Source organism: Marmota monax, unplaced genomic scaffold (assembly GCF_021218885.2).
Source record: "Marmota monax isolate L192 unplaced genomic scaffold, Marmota_monax_Labrador192_F-V1.1 WCK01_AAM20220418_F8-fsc00033, whole genome shotgun sequence".
Lineage (NCBI taxonomy): Eukaryota > Metazoa > Chordata > Mammalia > Rodentia > Sciuridae > Marmota > Marmota monax.
Genome location: NW_026694282.1, coordinates 12,394,926 through 12,414,518, shown reverse-complemented (window position 1 = coordinate 12,414,518; position 19,593 = coordinate 12,394,926). Strand labels below are relative to the sequence as shown.

The 19,593-nt window shown below is 33.6% G+C and overlaps 1 protein-coding gene across 2 annotated transcripts in view; it reads left to right on the top strand.

Annotated features, from left to right (window-relative positions):
- The window catches only part of Plaa (phospholipase A2 activating protein), a 34,197-nt gene extending 16,273 nt beyond the window's left edge, over nt 1-17,924 (top strand). For both annotated transcript variants that reach the window (XM_046467342.2, XM_046467343.2), the window contains exons 8-14: nt 910-1,067; nt 1,765-1,984; nt 5,388-5,456; nt 8,679-8,750; nt 11,950-12,051; nt 13,529-13,693; nt 15,432-17,924. In XM_046467342.2, coding sequence (XP_046323298.1) covers nt 910-1,067; nt 1,765-1,984; nt 5,388-5,456; nt 8,679-8,750; nt 11,950-12,051; nt 13,529-13,693; nt 15,432-15,997 — 1,352 coding nt within the window. In that variant the 3' untranslated portion in view covers nt 15,998-17,924. The remainder of the gene's footprint in view (nt 1-909; nt 1,068-1,764; nt 1,985-5,387; nt 5,457-8,678; nt 8,751-11,949; nt 12,052-13,528; nt 13,694-15,431) is intronic.
- Nucleotides 17,925-19,593: the final 1,669 nt, after the last annotated feature.

The following is a 19,593-nucleotide window of genomic DNA, read 5'->3' as shown; positions in this document are numbered from 1 at the left end:
GTTGCTCTTGCACCTATCTCACAGTATAGACTTTGAGTGATGCTTCCCATCAGGAATTTTTCCTTTTAATAAGAATCTCAACACTTAGCTCAAAAATAGTAAAAACTTGAAAAATACATAGGTAATACTTTTTGGCTAATCGAATTCCCTGAAAGAGTTATAAAGACTAAACACAAAAGTGAATTCAAATATAGTAATGTCTACAAGTTAGGGATCATTTGAGTTTGAAATCCAAGAACAAAAGTCATCTCAAGTAAAATCTTATGGATATATCCCTGACCCATTACATCATCACTTCTCAAAACTAGATTCATAGAACCCTGGGGATCTGAAATTTGTTAGGATGCTCATGAGGTCAAGGCTACTTTTATGATAGTAGATGTTATTTGCCTTTTTATATTTTGTAAAGGTTTGCACTTAGGATGCAAAGGCAATAGTGGGTAAAATTGCTAGCTCTCTAGCAGAATCTTTTTTTTTTTTCTTTTGGTAATAAGTATTGGGATTTAAGCCTAGAGGTCTCCCACATCCTAGTAGTACACTACCAATGAACTATGTTCTCAGCCTTTTATATTTTATTTTATTTTATTTTGAGACAGTGTCTTGCTAAGTTGCCCAAGCTGGCATTAAACTTATGATCTTCCTACTTCGACTTTCTCAGTAGCTGAGAGGGATTACAGACGTGTGTCACCATGCCCAGCTTAGAATCACATTTTTTAAGCCTTGTATTATTTCGTAAAATTTCTTTATAACCATTATTTTCCTTTGGTCACTTTCTACTAGAATTATTACTAAAATAAAATTCTCTTTTAAATCTCATGTATAAATTTTAGTATTAAAATTTTTCTTTCTAAATGTTTTCAAATTTTACTCTGCCATTCTACTTTTGATTCTTACAATTTTTGTTTTAAGGTACTAGAGAAGGACAAACTCGTCTAATCAGAGATGGGGACAGAGTCGAAGCCTATCAGTGGAGTGTTAGTGAAGGAAGGTGGATAAAAATTGGTGATGTTGTTGGCTCTTCTGGTGCTACTCAGCAAACATCTGGAAAAGTTTTATATGAAGGGAAAGTATGTTAAAGTACTTTCTAACTATCATTATCTTAGACTATTAGACAAATTATAGGTATTTTTTTCCCTGTGCTGATAAATTTTTCTTTGGTGCTTTGACATTGAAAACTATATTACTGTGGGAAAATTATCTTTTTACCTGTGTTGAAATAGATTTTTAAAATATGTCTTCCATGTAGAGGAAACTGCACTTAATAGGCAAGTTAGCCATAATCTGTCTTTTAGAATTCCCATATATAACTTTTCCCACTAATTTTGGATTGGGGACTTCTCTTCCACCTCTCATCTAATGCTACATCTATTGCTTAATGCCTGGGTGTATTTAACTTGACAAGTCTTGAGGGATCCTGCAGGGCAGTGCTTATAATGCCAGCAGGTTTTGGTGAGTAGGGTACCAAACAGCTGATAACTTTTCTCTTGAGATGAACCAGTTGGAAATCTTCCTTTGGTTCTTCCTTTGTCTAATAGAATTAATGTTATAATCCATTTCCCATCTCCTTTCTCCCCACCCCCTGTGAAATACTAATCTTACAGCACATAAAATTACAGTTAATCTTTATCTGCCAAAGAGGAAGCTTTTAGCATTGCACTTTGGAGAAAGTTTAGGCATTGTAATTATTAAAATAAAGAACACATTGACCTCTGTGTTATATATATCACTAACATATGAAATTTTTTTTTAATGTTCCCATTATAGGAATTTGATTATGTTTTCTCAATTGATGTCAATGAAGGTGGACCATCATATAAATTGCCATACAATACCAGTGATGATCCCTGGCTAACCGCATATAATTTCTTACAGAAGAATGATTTGAATCCCATGTTTTTAGATCAGGTGGCTAAATTTATTATTGATAACACAAAAGGACAAATGTTGGGACTTGGGAATACCAGTTTTTCAGATCCATTTACAGGTAAGTTAGGGTTTGTATTAACTCATATCCATCTGTGTTAGCTTTCTGTTACTGTGATTAAATACCTAAAGTTTTAACTTAGAGGAGGAAAGATTGTTTTTAGGATCAGGGTTTCAGAGATTTCAGTCCATGGTCATTGGTTGTATTGATTCACATCATGATGTGGGGAAGGTGTGATACAGCAAAGCTGTTACCCCATGGCAGACAGGAAGCAGAGAGAAAGCAAGAGAAAGGGGTCAGGGACCAGAAATAGTCCCCAAGGGCATGCCTTAAAGACAAAGTCCCTTGGTACCACCTCTTATAATTTCCGACACCTCCCCAGTAGTCTGTTGAACTATATCAATCCATTGACGAGGTTAGAGTCTTTGTGATCTAATCACTTCTCAAAAGCCCCCTCTGATTATGGGACTAAGCTTTAAACATGAACCTTTGGAGGATATTCCAGATCCAAACAATCAAGAGTTAGTTTTTGACTTTGACCTTTTTGAGGGGTGTGGTGATTAAACCAAATGCCTTGGGCATTTTCTAAGCACATGCTATACCACTGAGCTATATCAGCAGCTTGGTTGACTTTTTCTGATGTGTTTAAAACTATGATTAGCTGTTTAAATTCTTTTAAAAAATCTACAAGGGATTTTTACCTCACATCTATGATTGATATATTTTTAACCCTTGAATTATACAATTCTGTGTTTAGAAATAATTATTCTTTCAAAAATACAGCCTCACTGTAAACTAAATAAATTAAGAAAATTTGATTCAGTCATTTGAAATAAAAAGAAACTTCTAAGTTCCTTTATATAGTTCCCCTGTTGTGCTGGGGTGCTTTTAGAGACTCCCACATGCTAGGCAAGTACTCTATTGCTAAGCAATGCACCTAGACCCTAGTTTCCTTTTGTTGTTGTTGTTGTTACCAGAGGTTGAACCCAGTGATACTTAACCACTGAGCCACATACCCAGCCCTTTTTATTTTCTATTTTGAGACAGGGTCTTGCTAAGTTGCTTGAGACCTTGCTAAGTTGCAAAGACTGGTCTGGAATTTGTGATCCATCTGCTGAAGCCTTTTTAGTTGCTGCCTTGATTCCAGGCATGCACCTTAGTTTCCATTTTATAGTAATACTTAGTAAAATGAAATTGTTTTCACTGGGTATAGTGGCAGCAGCTGAGGAGGCTGATGCAAGAGGATCCCAAGTTCAAGGCCAACCTTGAGAACTTAGTGAGACCCCATCTCAAAATAAATAAAAAGGTCTAGGGCTGGGGTTATGGCTCAGTGGTAGAGCGCTTGCCTCACGTTTGTGAGGCACTGGGTTTGATCCTCAGCACCACATAAAATGAATAAATAGAATAAACGTATTGGGTCCATCTGTAACTAAAAAAATTAAAAAGGTCTAGAGATGTTGCTTGGTGGTAAAACACCCCTTTCACTGGGTTCAATCCCCAGTACAACACACAAAAGAAATTATTTTCACATGAAGGTAAATTAGTTAGTTGTACATCAACTCTAGGGCTGAATTGTGATTTGCATTCCACATGCTTATTTCAAGTTAGTTTTTAACATTTTATGTAGTATCTGAAATGTTATAAATGGGGTTAGGAGAGCATGCCAGTCTGTAAAGTAGTATTAGCCTGAAACTAAAATTCCAGTGATTTTTTTTTTTTTTTTCTAAGTTCTATTTTCTTAACTTTAATGGTTTTCTGTCTTGGTTCCAGCACATAAATATTAAAATCACTATAATCTAATATAAAAAGAATTGCAGGTGATCTCTGACCTAAATAATATACAATCAATTCCTATCCCATTCCTATATAAATTCACTAAAATTCCTGCTTTCACTGTTGCTATCAGGACGATGGGCATTAAATGCTAATCTTTTAGATTTTTAAAATATTACTACTAATACTAATTAAGTTAATTAGAATTAGCTTACTAATACTAGTAATTACTACTGATAATTAGTAAATACTAATAATTAGTAAAACTAGCATTAGTCTGAATTTTGGCTCCCAGAAAGTAGATTATGATCCTAATAGTATTACCCTGAGTTCTAGATCTAGGAATCTGAGGAAACAGAATGCCGCATCTTTGTTTAAGGCCTACTCTAAATAAAAATTTGAAATAGGTAGTTTATTGTTAATTTTTTTGTTGTTGTCGTTTCTTTGTGTGTGAGAGAGAGTGGGGGAGATACTGAGATGCTGGGGATTAAAACCAAGGCCTTCAATATGCTAGGCATGTACTCTGCTATTAAGCTATATCCCTAGCTCCCCATTGTCTTAGTGACTTAATTTTTCACATGGTAGTGATTCCCTTGATCTACAAAAACCCATAGCCTCTTCCTGTCTCAAATTCTTACATAGATCTGTTCTTCTCTTTTGGGTACTCCATGTTTCCACATTTTCTCTCTTCTCCTTCTAACCCAATGTAGATTGCCCATTTATAAAAATAAAACTAATCTCACCTGCATGTTGGCTTAAACAGAAGTCACAAAGTAATTTACTACTGAACTAAAAATGATTTAGCCCTCCAAATACATGCAGTTAACACAAAAAGAAAAAAAAAATTAGATGCTTAGTGCCTGGATATTTCTCTTGTTGAAAGTTCAGCCTCGGGTCAAAAGAATGAACTCTCAAAATAATAAACTCTCCCTGCAATGCTGGTTAAGCCATCTTGTGGGATGAGGGCAGGTATCAAGGCAGTTGGTTGTGCCTGGAAACCTAGCAACTCTTTGGCTTATTTTGCTCTTCCCAGATGTTATAAACATTCTTACATATCTTTTTGTGGACAACCTGATTATTTCCCTAGAGCTACTAACACAACATGTATTCTCATATATTGTATGCTTGTAAATGTATAAATGGAAATATTTTTTTGGTAGCATTCTTACCCTTTGTAATTCTTTCCACCACTAGTTAGTTATAAGCTTCAATGGATATAAGCAATTTTTCTTCCCTGCTGGATCCCTGGAACTGAGTCTACTGTTTGACACCTGAATTAATGAACCAGAGCTTCTCTAGAAGATTAACATTCAGTGCCTGTGGTTTTGATAGCAACAGCAACAGCAGGAATTCTAGTGAATTTGTATAAGAACAGGAATTTACTATATGTGTATATTATTTAGGTCAGAGATCACCTGCAATTCTTTTTATTTTAGAATACCAGTTATTTTAATATTTACATGCTGGGGCCAAGATTAAAAAAAAAAGCATTAAAGTTTAAGAAAACAAAACTTAAGAGAATCACTAAAATTTTAATTTCTCCCCAGCCATAATGCTCTATTATATTCATGTGACAGCTTTTCTCTTCAGCTTTTCTACAAGTTTGGGTTTTTCTAATGTAAGTATTATACTGTTTATGAAATTCAGAATTTTGGTAAACGTCAGCTTTTCCTTTATTTTCTACACACAGGTGGTGGTCGGTATGTTCCAGGCTCTTCAGGATCATCCAACACTATGCCAACAGCAGATCCTTTTACAGGTGGGATGCAGTTTTAACATATTCTTCTTTACCACATAGATAAAGCATTTTGCATTATGTGGTTTTACATTTTAGAGGTATTATCTAGTAACTGATAATTTCCCTTAACTACATTTTCAATTTTGATTGATCTCCTTTTCTTTAACTTCTAATTTTTGCTTTTTCCTGGAATAATTTTGTAGATCTCCTTATGATTCTTGAATAGCCTATTTTTAGAACCCATCATTTTCTCCCATGGTTCTTCCTGCCAGGAGAGTAGAATAGTACAAGAATATAGGTTTTAGAGTCAGACAGACCTTGGTTGAAAATCTGGCTCTACCACTTACTTGCTAAGAGGAGTTGGCAAGTTACTTAACCTATCTCAGCCTATTTTTTTTATCTGTGAAATTAGATAATAGGGGAGCCCATCAACCAAGACACAGCATGAGCGCCATCATTGGTGAGATGCTACCAGTTACAAGCAGAGAAGGAGCTGTGTGAGTCCTGATATTGGATGGAGCAATGCAATCAAGAAGTCAGCCCAGGCATATTTTACTTAGCGTGGGAGGAGACATTTCACCTGACTGCCCAGGATTAGTCTTCCTAATCTAAATTATTAATGGCCTTCCTGCAGCCCATGAAGTGTCTTTGTATCTCATGAGAGTGAATTACTTACTGAGGTATGCAAGCCTCAGTGTCAATACTACTGGAAAAAAATCACCAGAGTTGGACTTTAATGTAGCTGAAGAAGTCTGTATTTCAGAATGGCTCTTGATATCTTTTGTGATGCTGTTGTTGGATCTTCAGGCAGAGTTCTTGGACAATGTACCAAATTTGAGAAGAGATTCATAGCCTTTATGGAATCCTCTGGCCTTACAGTCTTAGTACTGTGGGCTATAAAAATGACCACCCTACGATCTGCTCAGCCATAGATTGGGCCAACACACAACCTTAGGTCAGTGTCGTGAAATTGTGAATTGCTCTCAATGAGCTTCCTTTTTCTTGTGGATGAACTGGTGGCCCAGACAAAAGTAGTTACACCCTACGCATTGATAGCCAGTGTACTAAAATAACGAAGTATCAAGCCAAATGATGTGGCAGTACCTTGACTATTAAGGAAGTCTTTGATGACATAATGTAATTTCAAAAGACCTAAAGAGTGGATAATTGATGACTTTATCAGCAGTTCTGGAACAGTGATGCCTTGAAAATTATTCTAACAGAGTTCCAAAAATGTCACTGGTGGCTTTTTTCTGTTACCAACAATATCAAAAGAATTCCTGGAACTATTCATCATAACCAGAGCATGTCTCACTGTTGCACAGTGTCAGTAACAGAAAATGCAGTAATTGTATAGATATGCAGATAACATACTAAATGTCTAAGAGAATTGTTTTTATGATCATTGAACTACACTTATATAAAAAATTAGATAAGAGCACATACCATATTGAGATATGAAAATTAAATGGCAAAATACTTATAAAATGTTTAGCAAAATGCTTGAAATACAGGGCTGGGGATGTGGCTCAAGCGGTAGCGTGCTCGCCTGGCATGCGTGCGGCCCGGGTTCGATCCTCAACACCACATACAAACAGATGTTGTGTCCGCTGAAAACTAAAAAAAAAAAAATTAAAATTTCTCTCTCTCTCCCCACCCCCCTCTTTAAAAAAAAAAAGCTTGAAATATATATAAGGAATCAATATATATTAGCTATATTATTATTGTTGATGTTGCACCCCCAAATAGCATTGAGGCCCCAAATTTCCCCATATGGCTTACACCTTAAATCAACCGTAATTCATTTTTCTTTTCTTATTAATTTATGCACTACTCACATTTCTTATATCTATTAGAATGATCTAAGAAACTTATTTAAATTAATTATCCCAATGTTGTACCCCCAGAGATTTTGATTCCCTCAATTAGTGGGGAGATTAAAAATGCTTATACTTTAATCCTTCACCCAAGGATTCTGATTAAATGGTCTTAGTTCTGGTTTGCTCTAATGTATCTCTACAAGTTCCCTATTTGTTTCTAGAGGGGCACCAATTTAGAGTACTATGTTATGAGTAGACTCTGGGAATCTGCCTATTAAATAGGTAACTGATTCAGGTGATCAGAAAACACATTTAGAAAAGTGTAGGACTATAGTCTGCTTTTTAATAGCATAATGCCTTGGGCAAGTTATTCAACCTAAAATATTGTGAATTATAATGGTGTTTAGTTAATATTTGAATGAATGTGCATATAAGATGCTTACCATGCTGGCTGACATAATTAATGCTCAACAAATCTACTTATCTGTAGTTTCATTGTTGTTGTTATTATTTTTGGCAGTACGGAGAATGAGCCCAGGGCCTCATGTGCTAGGCGAGCACTCTACCACTGAGCTACATCTCCAACCCTTTTTAATTTTTTTTTTTAAATTTTGAGACAGTGGCTCAGAAAATTGCCGAGACTGGCATTGATTTTGTAATCCTCCTGCCTCATACTCCTGCAGATATACGCATGTGCCTCCACACTTGGCTTTTGTTTATCGTTTTTTTTTATTTTATTTTTTGTTATAGTTTTTTTTTTTTTTTTTTTTTTTTTTTTTTTTTTTGTGTATGTCACACTGATTATAGCAACTCCTACATTATATACAAACTCAGGCCGGAACATGAGCTCATCTTCCTCCTTCACTCAAAGGCTAATCCAGTCCTCTGAACATCTCCAACTCTTGCTAATTCTGCTCTTTCCCTCTTTCCCTCTCTCCTTCCTCCCTATCTTCCTTTCTTCCTTCAATAAGACAGCCACAAGTATGGTCTCAAATGTAAACTGGGCTGTTGTCATAGCACCCCTAACTATTATCTAAGTCTCTTCCAATTGTCTTATGTGCTCGCAGGTAGCCTTATTCTTTTCTTTTTTAGTATAGAGTTCACATTTCATTTTGGAAAGCTTTCTCTTTAATCCACTTGTTTTTGTAACTTCCTGAATTTCTATAATTATAATGTATAAGACATCCAATGTTTATTTTGTCACTTGAAAATTACTTTTTTACCTAACATTTATTGGGCACTTATTATATGCAATGCACCTCTCTATTTTCTGTATTAAATTTTATAGCACATTTATTATGTATATAAAGGTGCTATTCTGGAAGTATGTCTAATACTAAAAATAAGTTATGTAAAGAAAGAATAGTATGGACTTTATAATTTGTAGTTACTTTTGCTTACCAGGAGTATTATTACATTGCAGGTGCTGGTCGTTATGTGCCAGGTTCTGCAAGTATGGGCACTACTAACATGACTGGAGTTGATCCATTTACAGGTATATACTCTTAATATTTCTCTCTCTTTTTTTTCCTCTTTCTCTCTCTTAATTTTTAGAATTCATTGGAACTTTTAATGGAAAAGTAAGAAAATTTGTATCGTTTTCTTGATTGAGAAATCTTTTCATAGTAAATAATTTTCTTGGCTTGGCTTTTAGAATTTTGTTAGAATTATCTTTTACTACACATTAGAGTCATCTGGGAAGCTTAAAAAGAATAAGCTCAAGCTCATCCCCAGAGATGCTCAGTGGTTTAATATTGCTCTAGGTTAGGACCTTGACAAAGTTAGTTTAATAAACTTTCAATTTGATTTTAATATGCACCAAGAATTGAAAACTAGTGTAGTAAGTTGGGCTTCTCATTACCCTTAGAAGAATCTATATTTATTCCAATCTCTGTTCCTTCATGCTTTCTTAATATGCTGAGAGTATTACTCACTTTATTGTTATCCATTGTTTGTTTTTTTCCCCTGTATCTGAGAATTATTCCAATCTCTGTTCCTTCATTCTTCCTTAATATGCTGAGAGTATTATTCACTTTATTGTTATCCATTGTTTGTTTTTTCCCCTGTATCTGAGAATGAACCCAGGAGCATTTAACCACTGAACCATATCCCCAGTTTTTTTTTTTTTTTGAGACAGGATCTCCACTAAGTTGCCGAGGCTGACTTTGAACTTGTGATCCTCCTACCTTAGCCTCCCAAGCTGCTGGAATTATAGGCATGCCACACCTGGCTTATCCATGTTTTCTTTAAGAAGACTAAAAAAAACTTTGTTTTTATGATTTAGGCATGAGATATTTGACCTTCTTCTTAGCAACTAATGTCTTTTTATCCTATGTATCTAGCCTAGAGTGTGATACAACTCATCACTAAATATATGCAGGCATGTTTTTCTGTTTTCTGTATTTCTGTAAAATGTAAAGCTGTGTCTGTGATTCTTCTCTATCAAGGTTGACAGATCTCTGGGCATGTAATTGCTATTACTACCATGTAATTACTATTTTATGTTTTGTGTGATTATAGATATGTATGTGAAAATATATCCATATTTATATGCATATGTGTATAATAATTTGAATAGCACATACTGTACAAGCAGCATAAAAGAAGTTCCCATAAGGTCATCACTCTACTTAAGAATAGCTTGGCATATGATTTTATAAGCTGATTTTTAATTTTAGAAGTAACATTGATTGGCAATATTAAAGCATAACATAATTAAAATTATGGATTCCTGAATGAGAATGCTTAGATTCAAATCTGCTTCTTTTTGTCTGTTTTACCATGAAAAAACTATTTGATGTATCTGTGCCTCTGCTTTTCTCATTTGCAAAGTTGAGATAATATCTACCTCCTAGAATTATTAAAAGCCAAAAAAAACAAAATTTATGTAAGCAGATTTTTGTAGAATGTGTTTGACAATTGCTAAATTATGTATTATAACAAAAACCAGGCTTAAATTAACAACGTTCCTTCCCATTTTCCAGATGTTAGTTTTTAGTAGTTTGTATCTAAACTGGACCTTTATATACCTGAGTCCAACCTGTCACCTAGATAAATGAAATGCCTCCAAACTGGTCTGTGGTCCATACTGTAGCCAGTGATCTTTTTACAGTTCACTCTGTTGATCAGTTTCTTGAGCATGGTATGCTGCTTTCTACTTCAGGAGCTTTGAACACAGTTTTGTTTGGGGATACTTAAACCCTTTGCTTTGTTATGTTATTGATTGTTTAACACCCCCTTACACACACCTATATGTGTCCTTTGCCATATCACCATTCTATCATGCTCTCTTTAAATTCTGTATTTTTCCTTCAGATAATTTTATTGTACTTAATTATTTGGATATTTATTTATACTGTCCTTATCACAGCTTGTAGGCTATAACAACCAGGAGTGCAGGTAGTGTCTTTATGGTCCATCTTTGATCATGTCAATGAATGTTTTATACTTAACAAATAGAATTCATTTTGTACACTTATTACTTGGTGTATTTTTATTTGCCTTTACTCCTTTCTATCCTTTATATAATCAGAATATTAAATCTGTCATAATTTTTGCAAAATACCTTAGTTTTACATTAGAACAAAAATGGAGTATAAATAAAGATTTAAAATGTTAAGTAAGATAAATTAAAACCAAATGAGGTAGCACACACCTGTAATCCCAATTACTCATGAGGCTGAGGCAGGAGAATCCTAAATTTGAGGTTGTCTGGGTATCTTAGTGAGACCCTATCTCAAAAATAAATAAAGGGCTGGGGCTATATCTCAGAGATAGAATGCCCCTGGGTTCTGTGTTTTTTTAAATTCAAAAATTAAAAATCTTTCTTTTCAATTAGTGGCTCATAGAAATAATAAATGGTCATTTTTAATTGTCCACTAACAATGAAAGTGCTCTATTGACTTTGATTGCTTTTGTGTCATTTTTTTGTTTTTTCAAAAGAAATCCCAGTATAGGAAAAAATGTAAGTAAATAAAATAAATTAGATTTAAATTATACTTTCATTGAAATAATTTTATTCCATTGAATTAACTGAATTGTCATCTGGTGCCAGCCTTTATCATCAGATACTGAATTTTGGTTACTGTAATAGAGACTTAATGAAATAAAAATGTTTAAAAGAATACAGGAATTTGCTACTTGGGAATTTATAAAGAAGATATAGAAAGTGATTAGAGAAAATGACAATGACTATCATTTAGAGTAAACAGTAAAAGATATGAGAAAGGAGAGATCATTATGTTAAAGAAGATAGGAGTGGAAAGTTTCATAATTGTTTTGCATTTAGACAGATACAATACCTTTACTTACTGATTTTATGTGGTGCTTAGGAGGATCAAACCCAGTGTCTCACGTGTGCTAGGCAAGTACTCTACCACTGAGCTCCAACTCCAGCCTATGTTTTGCGTTTTTTGATCGTTTAAAAATACACAATTTCAATTAAATCCTTAAAACAGAAAGTAGAAAATATAAAAACTAAAGGCCTTCTTCTACATGTAAGCTTCCATTTTCCAAAGCAAAAATGTTTATATCAACAAATATTTCTTGTGGATGGGCTTTTTTTTTTTTTAAGTTACATGTTTTTATTACATGCACTAGTAATTATATATCTCAGTACTTGTGAAAACAAACTTAGGAAAATCTCATTTTTGATCATTCCTTGTGATTGTCATGATTATTTATTTTGTAAATAGGGAATAGTGCCTACAGATCAGCTGCATCTAAAACAGTGAATATTTACTTCCCTAAAAAAGAAGCTGTCACTTTTGACCAAGCAAACCCTACACAAATATTAGGTAAGCCTTTTTTAATTAATTTTTTTCACAATCCATATACTGTTGGAAACACTGTGAAAGCTGTTTTTCTAAAATGTGAGAAATTGGGTACTTATATGAATAGAGGCTTCTATTGTGGTATTATACAGCTACATTTACTACAAATGTAAAACTTGGTGATGGACCCTTAATACTTTGTAAGATACCTTACCAAATAAAGGATAAATATTTTATTATGACTTTAATGAGAATAAAACTATAGGAGGGAAATATAAGTTCCACCTCACCGTCATTTCATGTTGTCAGAAAAAAGAAAGTGAGTAAAGCATTTGAAAAACAAAGATCTTATTTTTTTTTTAAAGAGAGAAAGAAGAGAGAGAGAGAATTTTTTTAATATTTATTTTTTAGTTTTCGGCGGACACAACATCTTTGTTTGTATGTGGTGCTGAGGATTGAACCCAGGCCACACGCATGCCAGGAGAGCGGGCTACCGCTTTAGCTACATCCCCTGCCCACAAAGATCTTATTTTTAAAAATTTAGTGGCTCATAAAAATAATAAATGGTCATTTTTAATTGTCCACTAAAAATGAAACTGCTCTAATGACTTTGATTGCTTTCATGTTTTTTTTTCCTCAAAACAAATTAACAGTGTTGTTTCAGACTAAGAGAATTACTATCTCTACCACAAAGATTATGGTGAAAATTAATTGAGATAATGTAACATTTGTATCTAAATAGAAGGCAGGGTTTTTGTTTGTGTGTTTGGGTTGCTATTATCCTTCATATTACCTTTGTAAAAATCACTGATATTGATAGCAATTTTCTTAATTTTTTTGGAGAAAAATATATATGCACACTTTTGTACATATATTTGAAGAAATGATATTAGATGACTCAAAGTTTTTGTGATAATAAGGACATAGATATTAAAGATACATGTGATAACTCTGAAGGAAATTATAAACACGAAAGTCAAAGTAATATTTTATTAAGTTTTAAAAATATTGTATGTCAAATATGCATATTGAACTCAGTATATTTTAAGTCAGTTAATGCTTTACTGTTTCATTGAGTCATAGAAGTTGGCATAATTTGACCAAAAATTTGTTATAAATTTTCTCATTGGGGAAGTAGGAGTTTGACTTTTACTTGGGTATATATAATATAATGTTGCTTTGAAAATCATTCAAAATGGTTACAAATACAGTATACTTTAGAACTAAATTAAAATATATCATTTTCTATTAAAAAAAGAAAGCGTCACAGGGTAAAATTAAAATGATCACAGTTATCTTTTTTTTTTTTTTTCCAATCATATAGTACTTAGCCAAGAAATACTCACAACCCTTATTTTTATTTCATGGTCTAGGCCAATTGCTGAGAAAAGTCTTAATGTCATACAGTAGGATGTTCTTACTGAAGGAAAAAAAATGCCTTTTATGATTATCTGGCTAACTGTAGTTAAGAGGATTCTGAAGATTTCTCTTTGGGTTTTAGGTAAACTGAAGGAGCTTAATGGAACTGCACCTGAAGAGAAAAAGTTAACTGAGGATGATTTGGTACTTCTTGAAAAGATACTGTCTCTAATATGTAATAGTTCTTCAGAGAAACCCACAGCCCAGCAACTTCAGATTTTGTGGAAATCTATTAACTGGCCTGAAGGTAAATAAGCACTCTTCCACATATAACTAGAAAGCTTTTATTTCAATCCCTACAACTGGTGTTTCAAGATTAAATAAAAATTAACCTGAGAAGTTTGAATCCAAATTGTGAAAACTTCACAAAGGATTCACTATATCATTGTAATTCATAATCTTGTCTTGATTACATGCCTTATGAGAATCTGAAGGTACAAGCTGAGTATACCTTATCTGAAATGCTTAAAGCCAGAAGTGCTTTGTATTTGGGAGTTTTTCAGATTTTGAAATATTTACAGACTTTACCAGTTGAGCATCCTTAATCTGAAAATTCAAAATCCAAAATACATTTTGAAAACCTGGCATTTCAGACTCGGCATTTCAGATTAAGAATTCTCAATCTGTATCCAGGCATGGTGGTGCATACATGTAATCTCAGTAGCTCTGAGGGCTGAGGCAAGAGAATTGCAAGTTCAAAGCCAACCTCAGCAACTTAGCTAGGCCTTAAGAAATTCAGTGAGGCCTTGTCACTAAATAAAACATTTTAAAAGGCTGGAGGATTGGTTCAATGGTTAAGTGTCTCTGAGTGTAATCCCCAGTATGGGGAGAGAAAAAAAAAAACAAAAAAACCTCAATCTGTCATGTCTGTCATATAATGATTCCTGTATATACAACAGTTTTTATACCATTTCAGCATTTGTGCATCCCCTGCAGGTGATCCAAGAAATTTTTTGTGATTTTTAATCTTAGGCTACAAACACTTGCTATATGATATTTAACCTCTCTATTATGTCAATTTACATCTTAATTGCAAAAGTGTCCTCTCCCCCATTTTTTTCATGTCATTTATTTATTGGATAAAAGGTCATTTTGTTCTACAAAATGTCCTACTTGGTAGATTTGACTGATTGCTCACTGTGTTCCACTGTATTTTTTTTTCTAGTAGCATTATTAGATTTTATTTTCATTGGCTTATTACTTATTTTCGAAGATCCTTTATCTTTTTTAAGATCCTTTGTAAATGATGCTGCATACTACTTTTATATTGTGGTGCATATAATATCAGAAATATCAGGTTTTCTCACTTGGAGTAATGCCAAGATTATTGCATGAATTCAGATGTATCTATCCAATCCCTTGATTACAAAGCTCCCACCAATCTATGAGTATTCTTATGGCATTTGTTGGTTGAATTGTTCTCTAAAAAAACTTTCCCTGTTCAACCCATTAGTATTGTTATAGGAATTTTATAAACAAAATCCCCATTACATTAATTCAGTTCATTATTGACTACTGTGTGTCATGCTAAGTTACCTTATTTTATAGCATATCTGGATTTATAGCAATAAATTCAGTAAATATGAAAAACCAACTAATGTATTTTCCAAAAATATGTGTTTTGTGGAGCAAGCACATGATTCTTTTTTAACATTTTCTAAGATGAGCATATCTTAATTTTGTAGCAGAAAGAAATAATCCTTTAAGAAAGCTTAATAAGAGCTAGGTGAGGTGGTACATGTGTGTAATCCCAGATGCTTGGGAGGCTGAGGCGGAAGAATTTCAAGTTAGAGGCCATCCTTGGCAACATACCAAGACCTTGTCTCAAAATAAGAAGGGCTGGGAATTGTAGCTCAGTGATAGTGTGTCCCTGGGTTCAATGCCCAGTACCACAATGAAAAACAAATTTTTTTTTTTTTTTTTATTAATACTCAAAGGAATTTTCTAGATTTTCATAAACATTAATGAAATTTTCTTTTTAATAGATATTGTCTTCCCTGCACTTGACATTCTTCGCTTGTCAATTAAACATCCCAGTGTGAATGAAAACTTCTGCAATGAAAAGGAAGGGGCTCAGTTCAGCAGTCATCTTATCAATCTACTGAACCCTAAAGGAAAGCCAGCAAACCAGCTGCTTGCTCTCAGGACTTTTTGCAATTGCTTTGTTGGCCAGGCAGGACAAAAGCTCATGATGTCCCAGAGGGAATCACTGATGTCCCATGCAGTAGAACTGAAATCAGGGAGCAATAAGAACATTCACATTGCTCTGGCTACATTGACCTTGAACTATTCTGTTTGTTTTCATAAAGACCATAACATTGAAGGGAAAGCTCAATGCTTGTCAGTAATTAGCACAATCTTGGAAGTTGTTCAAGACCTAGAAGCCACTTTTAGACTTCTTGTGGCTCTTGGGACACTTATCAGTGATGATTCAAATGCTGTACAATTAGCCAAGTCTTTAGGTGTTGATACTCAAATAAAAAAGTATGCCTCGGTATCAGAACCAGCTAAAGTAAGTGAATGCTGTAGGCTTATCCTAAATTTGCTGTAGTATTGGGGAATGGGGGCTGAGATTTTAAATTGATTAGTGTTTTTTTTTTTCCTCACATTTTTCATGACTGATTAAAGATTATTAAAAAAAATACTGTGGATTAAGTTAAAGTTCAGATCTTGTAAACTGGCAAGGAGGGGAAACAAAGGAGAAATAAAATTTTTGCACTGATGAATTGTGAGATTTTTCCTGTGTAATGTGGATAAATTTTCAAGAATATAGAAACAAATTAAGAAAAAACTGTAATCAACAACATCACCATCACTATGTCATTTTTCTCCATACCTTAGCCATTCAGAAGAATACAAGGGCTTTTATATAATCTGTTTTTACTAAACTGTTAGTTGTTGGTGGTTATCTTTTATTTTAACTTCTTCGATTACTTTCATTGTTGGGTTCTATGAACATCACTGACATATTTCAAGGTTTTGTTTTAGCATTTACTATACATTTTTAAATATTGTTATACGTTGAAAAGATAATTTCTTGATTTAAGTCATTTATAAATAGAAGGTATATTTGTTTTCTAGCTAATTTTTAGATGAAAAATCAAATAGATAAGTTAGATCATATATCAATTTAGACGAGAGGCCTTAAGTTGCATATAGGTTATATCTAGTTTCTTTTCCCCTTCCATGTTTGAGATAGCTTCATTTTCATTCCAGCAATGATATTTGTTTACTTTCAGTTATTTCCATTATTTAAAACATGTTCAATTTTATTAGGCACTATGTAAGCAAACCTGTATCAATCTATGTTATTTGAAAGTCTAAAGGCTGTTGTGTGAAATTAATGTCTTGGATCCTCCAATATGACCCACACAGTATACTACACACTTTGACATTTACTTCTCCAACCAGCTTTAAATGAGGGATGGTATTATCTCTGTTGCAAGTCTAAAGATAATGGAATGAATCATGATAGGAGAAAACAAAGAAAACCCAAGAGTGAGTTAACTATTAAAAGTACTATAATTTCTCAGAGAAGGTGGTCAAAGAACATCCTTTCTGAACATCTTAGCAACTAAAACAAAGAACCATCCATTAATTTTAGATGATTGGTTGTGTCTAAGACAATCTAATTTCTTAAGCAAATTTTTATTTTTTATGTGGGAGAAATGTTTTCACCAAAAGGACTTGGCCTAAAATCATGAGCAACATTCTTAGCATTTGTGGTATTACCGTGGGGGTTTCCTAGCCAATGCCAAATTGAACTCTGAGAAGGACCTTTTTTCCTAGCATGGGAATAAAAGTTTCTGATTCTTTAGATTAATCAAGGAAAAACTTCTGGATATCAAAAGGAAATCAGTAAAATGTAAATAGAGGGGGTATGTACCTTGATAAGTATTAAATCGTACCTTCTCGGTGTGCACCTGGACTTTAAATATTGTTTGCTAGCTCAGAAGCCTATGCTTTATTTTTTGTTGAATCAGGATTTAAATTGTTACATCAAACTTAAATGACAAAACTAAGAATTTAACCTGGATCAGACTGGTTCCATTACAATACGCTGCCCTCTTAATACGTCAAGTCTACCATGTAATTATAGGTACAATTTGGCTGCAATATTTTGAAAAACCAGGTACCCTTGAATAATTGGACATAGTCTTATTTAACAATATGAGTTCACTCTACACAGTTTAGGGGTGGCAAACTGTAAACACTGTTTGCCTTTTACTATGGTGAAATATTCTTATAACATTTTTATTATCTCATTCCATGTTTATACAGTTTAGCAAAAGGAAAAAAATAATTCCACTTGAAGGATGTGTTAAATAGTGGTTTAATTATTTAATGATTTTACGTTTCTTTAAACTTTTCTGTGATTCTCCTAATGTTTTTATTTCTAAATATAAAAGTAATAAACATTCATTGAGTAAAATACACATTCACCTCACCCCTCCAAATAAAAATTGCCTGTAATCTTATTGTCTAGAGAGAACCATTCTTATATCTTATGGCATGTTGATATGTATGTAAATATGTGTCATTTTTGTATCATGCAAAATGTTCGATCTGATTTTTAAACCTAACATATAGTACACATATCTCCACCTATTAATAAATATGATATTTCATTATATGAGTATACCCATGACCTACTATCTGACACTGTTTATAATTCTTTGCTATCAAGCAGTGCTATGACAAATTTCACAAGGAATATGTTTTGTACATGTAATTGATTCATCAATTAATCAATTTAATGAATGTACTTAAGACTGATACCCATGGCCAAATCACCTCCAGTGGAATAACTCTTAACAAGTAGTATACTTCAGATTGCATTTGAAAGTCCATTGCCACTGGGTGTGGTGGCATATGCCTGTAATCCCAGAGGCTGAGGCAGGAGCATGTGAGTTCAAAGCCGGCCCCAGCCCCTTAGGCCGCAAGTAACCCAGTGAGACCCTGTCTCCAAGTACCAATACCTCCTCCCAGCAAAAAAAAGAAAAGAAACCCCATTGCCTGCAAAAGACATAATTATTCACTTTTTAGATACATATGTTTGTGTTGTGGTTCTCTTATGACTAGCTGAGTTTGATATAGCAATCAATATATGACCAAATAGCAATGTGATTAAATGTTATATATTTCATAATCTTCCTAAGTGATAAAAGACGCATATCTGAAAATATTTCAAAGATAGTTCTGGGGATGAGTTGGAGATAGGTTCCTTAGTAATACCATTGTGTACATTATGATTATTCTGTAAGGAAATGATAAAATGAATAGAGGACTATTTGTGATGTATCATCATTCCTAGAGGTCTTGAGAGAAATTATCCACTTGAGATTAGAAAATGTTAATCTTCTAAAAAAGTAATTTGAAATTATTCAAATTTTAATTCATTTTTTCTGTAGAAAATTCTATGCAGTATAGTTATGACAAATACAATTTGAAGACTTTTAATAGTTAATACCATTTTACCATGAGTTTTTCCCTTTAATTTTTTAATGCAAATGCTCATACATTAAAGTGCTCTTCAATTTATGAAGGGTTATAGCCTGATAAATCTATCACAAATTGATAGTATCTTAAGTCAAAAACACACTTAATACACCAAGTCTGCTGAATATCATAGCTTAGCAACCCCAGTGAACTGTAGAGTATTGTGTGCTCACTCTCATGATTGTGTAGTTGACTGGGAGCTGCAATTTATTGCCCCTATCCAGCACATGAGAGTAGTTTACTACATATAACTAGCCTGGGAAAAGTTCAAAATATGAAGCAGAGTTTTTCTTACTTCTTTCACATCATCATAAAGTAAAAAAAAAGTAGAACCATTGTAAGTTAGGAACTATATAATCTACAATTGTTAATGTTTTGTCATATTTTCTCTCTCTGCATGTAAACTTTCTTTTGAAACTGCTTAAAATTAAATTGCAGAGGCAATGTGCAATGACACTCAGCTGTAATTCCAGCTATTTGGAAAACTGAGGCAGGAAGATTATAACTTTTGAGACCAGCCTACGCAGCTAAGTGAGAACCTATCTCAAAAAGGGCTGAGGTGTATATTATCCATTCATCTGTTTGAAGGGCACCTAGTTTGGTTCCACAGCTTAGCTATTGTGAATTGAGCTGCTTTTAAACATTGAT